The sequence below is a fragment of the Oryctolagus cuniculus genome, chromosome 8 (assembly GCF_051225735.1).
Source record: "Oryctolagus cuniculus isolate XC-2025 breed Fujian yellow rabbit chromosome 8, ASM5122573v1, whole genome shotgun sequence".
Lineage (NCBI taxonomy): Eukaryota > Metazoa > Chordata > Mammalia > Lagomorpha > Leporidae > Oryctolagus > Oryctolagus cuniculus.
Window position 1 is genome coordinate 46,153,166 of NC_142874.1, and position 12,949 is coordinate 46,166,114.

General features: G+C 48.6%; 1 protein-coding gene across 12 annotated transcripts in view; it reads left to right on the forward strand.

Moving 5' to 3' along the window:
* Window positions 1–8,328, forward strand: part of NR3C2 (nuclear receptor subfamily 3 group C member 2) — a 375,513-nt gene extending 367,185 nt beyond the window's left edge. For all 12 annotated transcript variants that reach the window (XM_070047457.2, XM_070047456.2, XM_070047454.2 and 9 more), the window contains one exon: window positions 5,605–8,328. In XM_070047457.2, the coding sequence (XP_069903558.1) occupies window positions 5,605–5,760 (156 nt within the window). In that variant the 3' untranslated portion in view covers window positions 5,761–8,328. The remainder of the gene's footprint in view (window positions 1–5,604) is intronic.
* Window positions 8,329–12,949: the final 4,621 nt, after the last annotated feature.

Genomic DNA, 12,949 nt, shown 5'->3' on the forward strand with positions numbered 1-12,949 from the left:
CCAGCTGCCACAGTGTTCTCAGTCTCAGCACCCAGGACTCAAAGAGTACAAATGGGGCCACTCCGTGTCACCAGCCCATCCCGTCCACGGGGAGGCTGAGGTGTTCTGTGCTGCTGGATGAGCCCAATCCTCCCAGCCACACTCAGATAGTGGGGAACACGGGTATTTCTCATTGGTAGAATCTCTGTATCACAGGCACATAGAGTACTTGCAAGCCACAGCTCTGCTGGTCATGTACAGAACCCCACTTCCCTTCCATGAGGATGGCTCCTCCTTCCCACCCATTGCTGGGTGGGTGCAGCTCGCCAGGTGGAGAGCATCCCCGGCAGCTGCTACCTGCTTATGTCTAACAATGGCACCAGCCCTGAGGTAGGTTGTTGTTGTGGGGGGGGGGGGGTGGGGAGAAGGGAGAGAGATGTCACATATCCCCCTCCCTGCTTTGGGTGAACAGTCACCCCACTATCCTAAGGGATCGGGGCCAGACTCGACAATGTTGCAGTCCACTAGGCTTTCTCTCTGGCTGAATCAGCAGTGATGAGGGCCGTGCAGTCTGCCCTCACCTGGTGTGCCGAGGTGGGTGCTCCTTCCTGATCCAAGCTGCTAGGTCCTTTGTCATTTCCTTGCTTGTTGCTGCATGTCTGCTCCTTCCACACAGGTCTGGGCCATTTCTACTGCTTTCCCAGGACCTCCCACTGCAGTTTCCCCTGAGTGTGGACTTTCTCCACTTTTGCTCTATTAATTTCACTTAGCCTACATCAGACTGCCCTGTCACTATTCCACTATCTTGGAACCGCTGCCATTCTTTTATTAAAAAATTATTTTGTGAAAGGCAGAAAGACAGAAATTTTCTGTTCCCTGGTTCACTCTCCAAATGCCTTCAACAGCTAGGGCTGGACCAGGCCAAAGACAGGAGCTAGGAACTCCATCTCTGATTTGCTTTTAAAGGTAGCCCTTGGCAGAGTCTGGCTTTCCCCCCAAACCAAACCGTGCTACATCCTAAGGAACTGATCTCTTCCTTGATGGTTGCAAGCTTTGAAGTGGGAAGAGTGGTATGAGTCCCAACCACCTGTGCCCCTCTAGTGCTGCAGTCTGGCTCCTTCACTCCCCCGTCACCTCCAAGGTGAGATTTCAGCCTGTCCTGCCTCTGTCCACTCTCTGGATCTGGGGCAGTGCCCAATCCTGGATTGGCAGGGGTTAGGAACAGCAACCAGTGAGGCCACATGCCTTGTACTGTTTGTATCCTGGGTTCCTGGCTCCTGTAGGTTCCAGCAAGGACGAGATCTGCTATATTCTTCAGCATGCACTGCACCACGCTAGCACCCAGGAGACACCCATGTGAATGTGCAGAGTGATGCTTTGCCATAATACAGCAGTGTGCATTCTGGCTGGTCTGCATCTGTGTGGACCCAGGTGCTCCATATGTGAATCTCATCCCACTCCTGTGGTCCTGTCCCTATCACCTGAAGATCTCACCAACCACAACTCCCTACTTCATGTACCTGGGACTCTTTCTTTGTTGTTGTTTTACTTTACATTGATACATAGAAGTCATGTTTATAGGGTGCCATGTGATATCCCAACACTTGTGTACATTGTGCAAGATTCAAATTAGGGTGAATTATCTACTCAAACACTTATCTCTTTGGGTGAAAACCTTCAAAATTTTCCCTCCTTGATTTTTTGAAAAAAAAATTTAAATATACAGTACATCACTGTTACAATGATGTAACACTTTGCAGCTGAACACCAGAACTTCTAACTAGTGCCCGTTAATCAACCTTCCCCACCCCTCCCTTCCTGCTACCCTCCCCAGCCTCTGACAACATCTATTCTACTCTCACCGTCTCTGCGATCAGCTTGTTTAGATTCCATGTTTGAGGGAGATCATGTGATCCTGTGCCTGGGTCATTTCACTTAACATAATGACAAGACTTCATCCTCTTGTATGGCTTAATGTATTCCATTGTGTAGATGCACCATATTTTCTTTAACCATTCATTAGCTGATGGACAATTAGGGTGTTCCATTTCTTGGCTTTTATGAATAGTGATAAACATAGGAGTGCAGATGTCTCTTCAATAGATGGATTTCACTTCCTTTGGACATGTACCCAGCAGTGGGATTGCTGGATCATATGTACTTTTTTTTTTTGAGGGACCGCCATATTATTGCCATAATGGTTATACTAATTTATATTCTCACCACATCCTTGATGGCACTTATCTTTTGTCTTTTTTATAATAGCCATTCTAATTGGAGTGAGGTGATATCTCGATGTGGTTTTGATTTGCATTTCCCTAGTGATGAGTGATATTGAGTACTTTTCATGTATCTATCATCCATTTGTATGCCCTCCTTTGGAAAATGCCCACTTAGATAATCAGATTATTTTTGTTTTTGCTATTGAGTTCCTTATATATTTTGGTTATTAACCTCTAATCAGACATATAGTTTGCATATTTTTCTCCCATTCTTAGGTAGTCTCTTTGCTTTGTTGAGTGTTTCCTTTGCTGTGCAGAAGCTCTTTAGCTTGATGAAATCCCATTTGTCCCCTGTACTTTTGGTTTCTTATCCATGAAATCCTTGCCCATTCCAATGTCCTAAAGCATTTCTTCTATGTTTTCTTAGCACCTTTATGGAAATTCAGTTGGATGTTGATGCACAAGTTTACTTGTAGGCCCTCCTGTTCCACTGAGCTGTGTGCCTATTTTTACCCCCTTAGCAAGCCACTTTTAATTAGTGTAGCTTCAAAGTATCTTCTGAAGTATAATGTTTTCTGCTTTATTCTTTTTGTTCAAGACTGTTTTGGCTATTTGGGTTTTAGTACCATAAAAATATCATTGGAATTTTCATAGGGATTACACTGAATCTGTTATCACTTTGGATATTGTGGACATTTGAACAATATTGATTCTTAAAATCCATGAACATAGGATGTCTAATTTTTTGTGTCCTCTTCATTTCCTTTTTATAGGTTTCTTTTTTTGTAGCCTGCACCTTTGCTAAATTTTTTAGTTCTAGTAGTTTTTAAATGGAATATTGGGGTTGTCTATATACAAGGTCATGTCACCAGCTAACAGTGACAAATTGGCTTCTTCCTTCCCAATTTGGATACCTTTTAAATCTTTCTTAATTGCTCTGGCTAGAGCTCTGTGTACCTATTTTTTCCAGTGGTGCTGGGGCCCTGTACCACTGAGCCCACTCACTTTAAATATTTGCTAAGCACCAGACATCCATGGGTCCTGTCCTTGAGGCCCCTCTCCCCCAATACACTGGGTAGTCAGGGAGGAGTCTCCTGAGGGTTATCACTCTTGGGGATAGAACCTGCAGCTCAGAGCAGACTGGCTCCCAGCCACAGGGAGCACCTGTCTTCCATCCTCACTAGCTGCAGTCATGGCTCAGGACTGGAGGCCCTGAGAGGTTGTTAGCCTTGTCCCAGAGTAAATTGGGCATGCTTCCAGGTCATCCTGGTGACTGCTGAGGTCCTGTGGGCATCCTCTATCTTATTGCAGTAGATCAAGGTGTGAACAGAGGCCACGGGTATCAGCTCATGCATGGGAATGAGCTGTTTTCTCTGTGGAACATGGAACAGAGGTGGGCGGGAAATGATGTCCCAGGTTAATATGCATAATGAGTGACTACTGTGTGGGACACCTGTCCCCAGCCAACCTGCAAGGCAAGCATCGAGGCCCTGGCCTCTCCCTCCTGGCATGTTTTCTCTGAATCACCGAGGACAGGGGCACTTCCACCGCAAGCCACCCTCCTTATCTCTTCTTTGCTGTTCCCCTATGGCCCCAGGGCTTACCCCAACAGCTCCCACATCAAGGCCATCTTCCTAGCCCTGGCAGCGCTGACTCAGTAAAAGAGAACACAGACATCCTGAGAGCCAGGCACACAACAGGTGCTTGGCAGCTTGGATGGATGATGAAGGACCCTGGAGTCTTTACCTCCAGACAAGAATAAGGCCGTACCCCAGAGATGCCAAAGGTGTGACCTCCAGGCAAGGTCCTCCTAGGGGAGGTTGATATTGGCTAGAAACTTGGATGTCTATCCTCAGGCTGGGACACTGCAAAGGGAAGAAGTGTCAGCTCTGTGGAGATCAAGGTGAACTTGGTCCCAGCACCGCAGCAGGTGCCCAGGGCTCTGCTGGCTGACCGAAGGACATCATGCCCAACACTGCTGACCTGTTGTTGTTTGCACCACATCTAGAGAAGCACACTCAGAATAGCTTTAGCTTTGACAGCCACCAGCCTGCCCCAAAAGAAAAATACAGTAGAAATGGGGCAGCAGAATCACTGCTTCTGGAAAAACAAGGTCCCAGCCTTCACTTTCTAGAAGGGGCACCCGAGACCCACTTCCATCATGGTGCCCCAGAGGAAGATGCTGATTCCTAGTTGGGGGAGTCCAAAAGAGGCTTTGTGCTAGCAGGACCACTCAGTGTCACTGACACGCTGTCAGCACCTGCTGCATGCAGGCTGGGGCCCAAGGTGCTCCACCTGAGTCACCTGTTCCACCCTCTGTCACAGCACTGAGGACACTGAGGCACAGCGTTCACAAGGCCAGGCTGTGCGAATGGATGTGGGGACGGGCCCCAGACTGTCCCCGGCATCCTGTGGTGCAGAACAGGTGCCGAGTCTCTGCTCAGGGAGGTACACACTCTGAGCTGTAATGCCAGCACACACAGGAGCATTGAGGCATCTCTCTGCAGAGTTCTGTGGCTCTTGGTTTGCATAGAAGGCCTGCACATTGAGTAAAAACATTGAAAACCTCATGAGGAAGTTACAGGTGCAATTTTCCCAGAATCACTTTAAATTAGAGGTATTTGATGGCACGCAATGTTAAAAATGATTGGCAGTTGTTTTTCCCATAGTGGGATAAGGAATTAATTCAAGGAAAACTGGAGTGTGTTGCTTTGACCATGAGATTATTTTCCTAGAAATGAAAGAGCACCCAGTACTGCTGACTGCACTTAAGATTATTTTTAACTTACAGAATTGAGAATGGGCAGAGTGGGGGAAACGGGCTAGAGGTACAACCCACAACTTGTCCTGATGCTTTCACTCTTAAAGTCAGCCCCAAAGAGGAAGTGGCTGTACAGCCTCAGCTGCAACCCCAGCTCAGGGCAGGAAGCTGAAGGTGGGGGCTGCAGGTGGGGAGTCTGGGCTGTGCAGTTGTAGCACCTGCCAGGGAGGGACTCTGCCCTGCTCCTCACCTCCTGGGCATAGGCTGTGCATGGTGCCTGAGCCAGTCCCACCTCTTACCTACCTTACAGCTCAGAAAGGCCCCTGGCCCATACACATGAGGACCAAGATGCACATATGGGCCTGCCTCAGCCAGTTCACCCCATTAGGGACAGAATCACACAGAACCCATTCAGCGACCCAGGCACTGTGAACTGTTACTGTCCCTGCTGCCTCTGACGTACCTGACACTCGACAGTTCCAGAGCGCACGGCCCATGACACGAGCACCCTTCTCCCCTCCCTGAGACAGATGGATAACTCAGCTGGCGTTGCCTGAGATGCTGTTTCCTGGTGGGAAGCTGAGTGTTGCTCTTGGGGCTGAGGTCTCCATGTCACGCCCCCTCTCTCCGTGTCTCTTGCAGCTGGTGAGCGACCTGCTGGAATTTTGCTTCTACACCTTCCGAGAGTCGCAGGCCCTGAAAGTGGAGTTCCCTGCCATGCTGGTGGAGATCATCAGCGACCAGCTGCCAAAGGTGGAGTCGGGGAACGCCAAGGCCCTGTACTTCCACAGGAAGTGACCAGGGCGTCTTACAAGAACTTTGCCTTAAGTTTCCCCGTGTGAGTCCACACCCACGAAGGACCCAAGAAACCATGTTTCTCACCTGTGACGGTCGATTCACACTCGCTCAGCAGTGTCTCAAGTTTAAAACCATGTCGAGGGTTTGGAGCCAGGACAGCCGTGTGACGTGGACTTGGCAAGACCCGAGAAGTCTAAAAAGGATTCTTCCCTCTCCAATCCCCAGCGCTTGGAAACCAGTTCCTGTTCCTCTGGATGAAAAGCCATATCTAGTCAATAACTCTCTGATTTTGATATTTTAACAGATGGAAGTTTTAACTATGCCATGTAGTTCCTGGTATCGTTTTGCTTGTTTTAAAAGGGTTCAAGGACTAACAGACTTTTTGAAGTTCACCCTTGGGTTTGCACAGAAACGTATAGTCAATATGGGGCATTAATATTCTTTTGTTATTTAAAAAACACACAAAAAAGAAAAAATATATACAGATTTCCTGTCGTGTGAAAACAAAGCCTGTGGCGTAGACTAGCGCCCCCTGTGGGTCCGGTCCACTGCACCACCGGCATACACACTCGTTAGCGTCCATTTATTATTTAATTAGGATGGATAAGATGTTAAAACAAATGCCTTGGTTTCCATTTCTAGTATCTATTGTGTTGGCTTTACAGATAATTTTTTGCAGTCTTTTGCTGTGCTGTACATTACTGTATGTATAAATTGTGAAGGACCTGAAATAACGTATGAGGAATTTTTGTAAATGAGACACATACAAAAAAAAATCTTTAATGGTTAATAGGATGAATGGGAAAGTATTTTTGAAAGAATTCTATTTTGCTGGAGACTATTTAAGTACTATCTTTGTCTAAACAAACAAGGTAAATTTTTTTTTGTAAAGTGAAATGTTCTGCATGCCTAATGAACCGTTTACAGTGTATTTAAGAAAGGGAAAGCTGTGCCTTTTTTTAGCTTCATATCTAATTTACCATTTTACAGTCTCTGTTGTAAATAACCACACTGAAACCTCTTCGGTCGTCCTTCAGCCTTTCTGCCTTTTCTGTCCTTTCTGTTTGGTCCTTGGTCTCCCGCTGGGGGGTGTCCGATCTTTCTGGCTTCTGCTTCATCCTACTTCCATCGATCGGTCGGGGAACAACACTGCGGCGTCCGCGGCGCCGGGCAGGTGTCCCCAGCGGCAGGCGCCCGCGGCGGGGAGGGTTCTGGCAGTGCTGCAGCCGCACGAGAGCTGCCTCTCTCTCTCCCCGTTTCCTCCAGGAGCGGTCAGCTCTGGCAGAGCGAGACTGGACACTCAGAAAAATTTCCTCCCATTTTAGAAAGTCAAGTCTGATTTTCTCCTTTGGGGAAAAAAAAAATTCCATGCACTCTGTCTGTCAAAGGTCAGATCCTCACTTGTGATCTGGGGAAGGGATTCTGCACTCCCAGACCCGCTCACAGGAATACACAGATCACAACAGGACACACTGGATGGCCTGTGGGGGCAAGGTGCAGTCAGAATGGCGAGGAGACAGGAAGATAATTAGAGGGTTTTTAGATTTTTAAAAGGTAGGTTTTAAAAATAAATTTTATACATTAAAAACAGTTTTGGAGAAAAAAAAACTACAGATCATATAAACAAGACAATGGCACTAAAATTTTTAATTCATTAATCTGTTTGGCACTGATGCAATGTATGGCTTTTCTCTTGCACCAAATCACAAACATATATATATCTTCGGGGGAAACTAACAATATGATTGCACTAAAGAAACTACTTTGAATAGAGGCCAAATTAATCTCTGAACTGTGATGGTAATCATCAGGTTCTCGGTGATACTCACATTCTTTTCCAAAACCTAGCAGCTGGAGCTGCAGAAGGTCAAGGCCAGGAGAAAGCAGCGATGGGGGATCCACCCTTTTCTCCAGGGTTCACCGTGCAGGCAACATTACCTTGTCTTTCAAAAGACACCTGCCTTAGGCAAGGGGAAACCTGTGAAAGCTGCCCTGCGAGGGAGGAGTTTTTCTTACATCATTTGTGATTTCAGGAATTTAATTTCTAGGCAGATCTTCAAACACGGTCCACTCACCACGCACAGCAATAGGAAAGCCTTGCTCAGAAGGCGTTCTCTATACCACGTGCAGACGGGGGCAGGGGTTCCTGGCAGGGCGGGGGCTCGGGAAAGTGGCTTCTCCTTCAGACTTTCTTCTTAGGAAACTGGGGTCTAAGCGGAAGCAGGTTTGGGAGGGAGACGTCTGCATCAGCTTCGTACTAACAAAGTTACTGGCTCTTTGTGTGTCTCCAGGTAACTTTGCTTGATTAAACAGCAAAGCCATATTCTAAATTCACTGTTGAATGCCTGTCCCAAGTCCAAACTGTCTGTCTGCTCTTATTTTTGTACCATATTGCTCTTAAAAAAAATCTTGGTTTGGTACAATTCATAATTCACCAAAACTTCTTCATATAATTAAAAAAACACTAAATTAGTTTAAAATGAAGCAATTTATATCTTTATGCAAAAACATATGTCTGTCTTTGCAAAGGACTGTAAGCAGATTACAATAAATCCTTTACTTTAATCACCTGTTGTTTTGGTAACAGTTCATTTGAAGGTCCGAAGATAACACCTGGATTTTTGTGCCCTTCCAACACGGAGTAGAAGGTGGCTTTTTTTTCCCACGTAAGAGCCCTGTGGTAGCCACATGTTAACACCTCTTCAGGGAGGCATCAGATCTGGATTCGTATGCGAATGTTTAATTCAGTAAAATCCTCTGTAACGGGTTAGTAGCAATGGCGGCTATCATGAAGCTACTCAGCACTACATGTGCACAGCTCACACCTCCACAGCCACACGAGCACGCGTTCACTCCACACACTGTGGGACTTACCTGAGTCGACCCGAGATGCCTAACCGCAGAATTCCTCCTCCACATGGTCTTGCTCTCCACTTCCCCTGGGACTGTCAACAGGCTCAGCTCCCCATTGCTCTGCTCCTTCTCCCCCTCCTTGGAGGATTCGCCCCCCGATTCCAGTCCGTGTGGGCCACGGGAGACAGCACGCGAGTACCAGCTCACTTTGAAATGGAAAACACTAATCTCCCGCAAGAGAGACTCAAGTATATTTTTAATTTGGTGCTTGTTCAAATTACTTGCTTTCAGGAAAAGGAGACTGTTTGGTAGCTAACAAATTGAACTTTGTTTTAATGCAGTAAATTCAGTTTTAGAATACAGTTCAGCCAGTGAACACAGCCCTGGAAGAGTACGGGTCACAACTTTTTTTTTTTTTTTTTTTTTTTTTTTTAGGTAAAGCAACTATAAATGAAGGCAGTATTCTATATTAAAATGTTAGAAGTCTGTCCTATTTGGAATCAGGGCTTTTCATAGAGAGAACCCTACCTTCAAACAAAAGCTATCTTGGGCTGCGGAGGGAGGCCCCTCCCTATGTGCACCCGTGGTTAAAGTGGGTGGCCTTTCTGAGCTGAGCAGGCTCCTTCTTGGGTCAAGGGTAACTTCGTGAATTTCTAAAAGTGCTCTCAGGCCCAAAGACTTCAACCACACATTTAGGAATCATTAGCCAAGAACTGAATCTCTGGCACTGAGACAGCCAGCCTGTGTATGCCACAGCACCAAAACAATGCCCAGAGATGTATAGAGAATTAGCAGTCTGTTTGCTGCTGCATGTTGAAGGCCTCCAAGCAAATTAAACACAAAACTGCCCCTTTATGTAAAAGTCAGCCCTAACATACTTTTCGACAAACTGTGCAAGTATACAGTTTTAAGGTTTGTTTTGTTTATTTGAAGGGCAGAGCAAAAGATGTTGCAGGGGGTAGAGGAGTAAGGGAAAGAGAGCAAGCTTTCATCTATGGGTTCTTTCCCCAAGTGGCCACAGCAGGAGAGTCTGGACCAGGCAGAAGCCCAGAGACCATAACTCCACTCCTGGTCTCCTACATGGTTGGCAGGGGCCCATGTACTTGCTATCATCTGCTGCTTTCCCAGGTGCATTAGCTGGGAGCTGAAATGAAAGTGGACCAATTGGACCTCAAAACCAGTACTCTGCTATGGGATGGTAGCCTCCCAAGTGGTGGCTTAACCTGTTGCATCACAACACCGGCCTCACTACAGTTTGCGTATGATTACAGGTTATCTCTGGCATTTTGCTCCCAAGTCTCCAACTGCTAGTGCAGTTTTCTTTTACAATGAAAGCTGTGTCGCCAATAGCATTGGCCAAGAGAAGATTAAGATCAGATCTCAGCATTCAGCATGGCCCAAGACGCTAGCCAAAGCAAAGAGTAGCAGGCAGTTAGCTGCTGCCACTGCTAACAAACCACCCTCCACTTTGGTGGCTTAGACTAACCAGTTCTTACTCTTCAGGCTCAGCTGACCTGGGGCTTGTTCATGCTTCTGTGGTCAGCCTGCAGCTGTGTGGTCTACAGTGGCCTTGCTCCACATGGCCTCCCGGCCTCCAGCAGGCCAGAGGCAGGACTCTGGGAAACACTGGAACGGACTAATGTTTGCCAAGCTTCTGATGCCATCAAGTTTACTCCTGTCCCATTGGCCACAGCGAGTGGCAAGGTTAAGCTCCCAGGCACACATGGATCCTGGCTGGAGTCAAAGACTGGGATGGTTAAATCCACATAGCATTAGCAGCTACGCAGGTACTCTGTACAATGTGCATGTTACCTGGACAGTGGTTTTCCAAGATTTCCATGGCCTACAGACCCCATTTCTGTGGCCCTAGGGATCTTCATGGTCTAGGCCTGCTGATCTCAGTGGGTCTCATCATACTCCTCCCGCTCTGCCTGTGTCCCCTTCATTGCTAAACCCTACAAGGAAGACACCCAGCACCAACACAAGCACCAAGCTTCTGGACATGAGTCCCAGGCATATTCACTGCCCATGTACAAGGTACAGGTCCCTTCTTGGCCAAGAAACCAAAGTCTTTCTTTCCATCAGTGATCTGCAGATACAAAGCATCCCCAGCGTGTTCTTCTAGCCAGACATTCAAGCAGGACGAGAAGGAGCCCAGTTGTCCCAGCCAGCAGGGGCACCCGAGAGCACTCCATAAAGCTAAGAGCAGAAGAGCTGCTTGAGGTCACCTGGGCGCAGCGACAGACGTGGGAGAAGAAAGAACACGCTGTGGCTCATGAAGGTTCAAGAAGTCACAGAAACCCTGTGGCCAAGGCAGGAGTCATCAGGACCGGCTTTGAGAGAAACCGGACGGTGGTGGCCAGGTCGAGGTGCCCAGCCCCAGGGTGAATGGGGAACACAGACAAGGCCAAGATGAAAGGGGCGGAGAGTGCCCTGGGGAAGCAGTGACAGGCCATCAATGCAGGGCACAGCCCAAGCACAGGGTGCTGCTTCTGGAGAAACAGGGGCAGCTAAGGGATGAGAAAGGGGGCCAGAGACTCAGCGCCACCCCCACAGGGTGCAGGCAGCCTGCCTTCTCCTATGTGCTCCATCTCGGGCAGCCTCCTTCAAGCACTGTACCTTCCTGATCGTGTCCCTGTCACAACATTCCAGTGACAGTACTGCTCTCTCCACTCACAGAATGAAACAGCAGCACGAGGAGGCCAAGTAACTTTCTTGAGGTCCCCAAGGTGCAAAATTGTGCAAATCAGCTGCCAAAGTATGTTGTTTCTAACCCAAAACAACAGTTTCTAGCCACTGCATTCATTTCCTAGAGCTGCTGAAACAACCAACCACAAACTGTGTGGTTCTCTCTCCAAGGTTCTGGAGGTGTCAGAGGGTTGCTCCCTCCAAGGGCAGAGCTGTCCAGGCTACTTCCATGGCTCACAGAGAGATGGCTGTCTCCCCGCTGCATCTCTCCCTGCCAGCCTCCCGCCACGTGTGAGTCCCCCAGGTCCAAATTCCCCCTTGGTGTACGGACACGATTCCTGCAGGATTAGGACCCATCCTCACCGTGCTCACCTCAACTAGCTACCTCTCTCATGATCCCATTTCCAAAGGAGGACACAGTCTGAGCTCCTGGAGGTTAGGACTTCAACTTACCAATTTGGAGAACAATTGACCCCTAACAGCCAGAGTCCTCCACTGGCCCCGAGACGGCTGCTGCAGCACAAGAGTGTGTGACCAGCACAGGGACCCTGAACAAGCTTCCCTCCAGCTCGGATCTCACTGGGACAGCAGGATAATCCCTCTGGCCTTACACAATCACTGCAAGGAAAGACTGAGTCCAACTTGCATCATGGCCACAGACACCCATTGCTATCCCTGCCCACACCCCAGCGGCAGACGCTCCTGCTAAGACAAAGGTAGGTGGAGGCTGCAGCCCACAAGCCTTTGGCTCTGGTCTTGCCTTGCATCGTCTTTACAGGTACAGAAGCCAGCAAGGATGGCCCTGTAGGTGGCACCATCAGATACGTACCCTGCAGCCCCACTAAAAGCGAGAACCACACAGTCCAAGTGCCCTCTTTTGCCCAAAACCACCGCCGTGCCTCTGGGCAACCGCAGGTGGCAAACCTGAGCTATGTGGCGGCAGCAGGGGCTGCGGGAGCTGAGCAGAGGTGAGGCCCGAGCACACGGGCCTGACTTCAGCAGAGGCGCAGGGCTCAGCCACTCCCATCCAGCAGGCACAAACACACACACCCCGTATCTCTTCCAGGAAAACAATGGAGGACCTGCAGCAAAACAGAACCCCTCCCGAGCCCACTACTAAGTGTACATTGGGCCAAGCCCAGGGGGAAGCTCCCTGCCCACAGGCCACAGCAAGCCTGGCCCCACCGATGCTTATGGGTCACATTCTCAGGGTAAACCACCTCCAGGCTCCCCCTGAAACTGCCCTGTTTTGCCCCAGATAACCATCGGGTGGGTATGAAGCTCGGGGGGGGTACCAGAGCACTGTTCTGGGGCTTTACTCCCATCACACTAGCATCTTGCAGAGCAGATGGCCCTGACAACACATGCAAGCCACATTCATGGCAGTTTCCACTAACTGAGCGCCTACTGTATACTGGGCGCGCTACTCCTATTAGGCTGTCTCAATTCCAAACCCACTGGTATCCTTCCTTGGAAGGAGGCAGGAACAGAACACGGGTCATTTATCTTGGCCAAGGTTGCCCAGGTGTGTGGCCTCGGCGATTCCCTCCACCAAGTAGGCGGAAGTACTTCTGGGGTGATGGCTACTGGGCATGCCTCACTGTGAACAATGGAAAATGACCCTAAGCAAGACAATCATGTCCAGGTG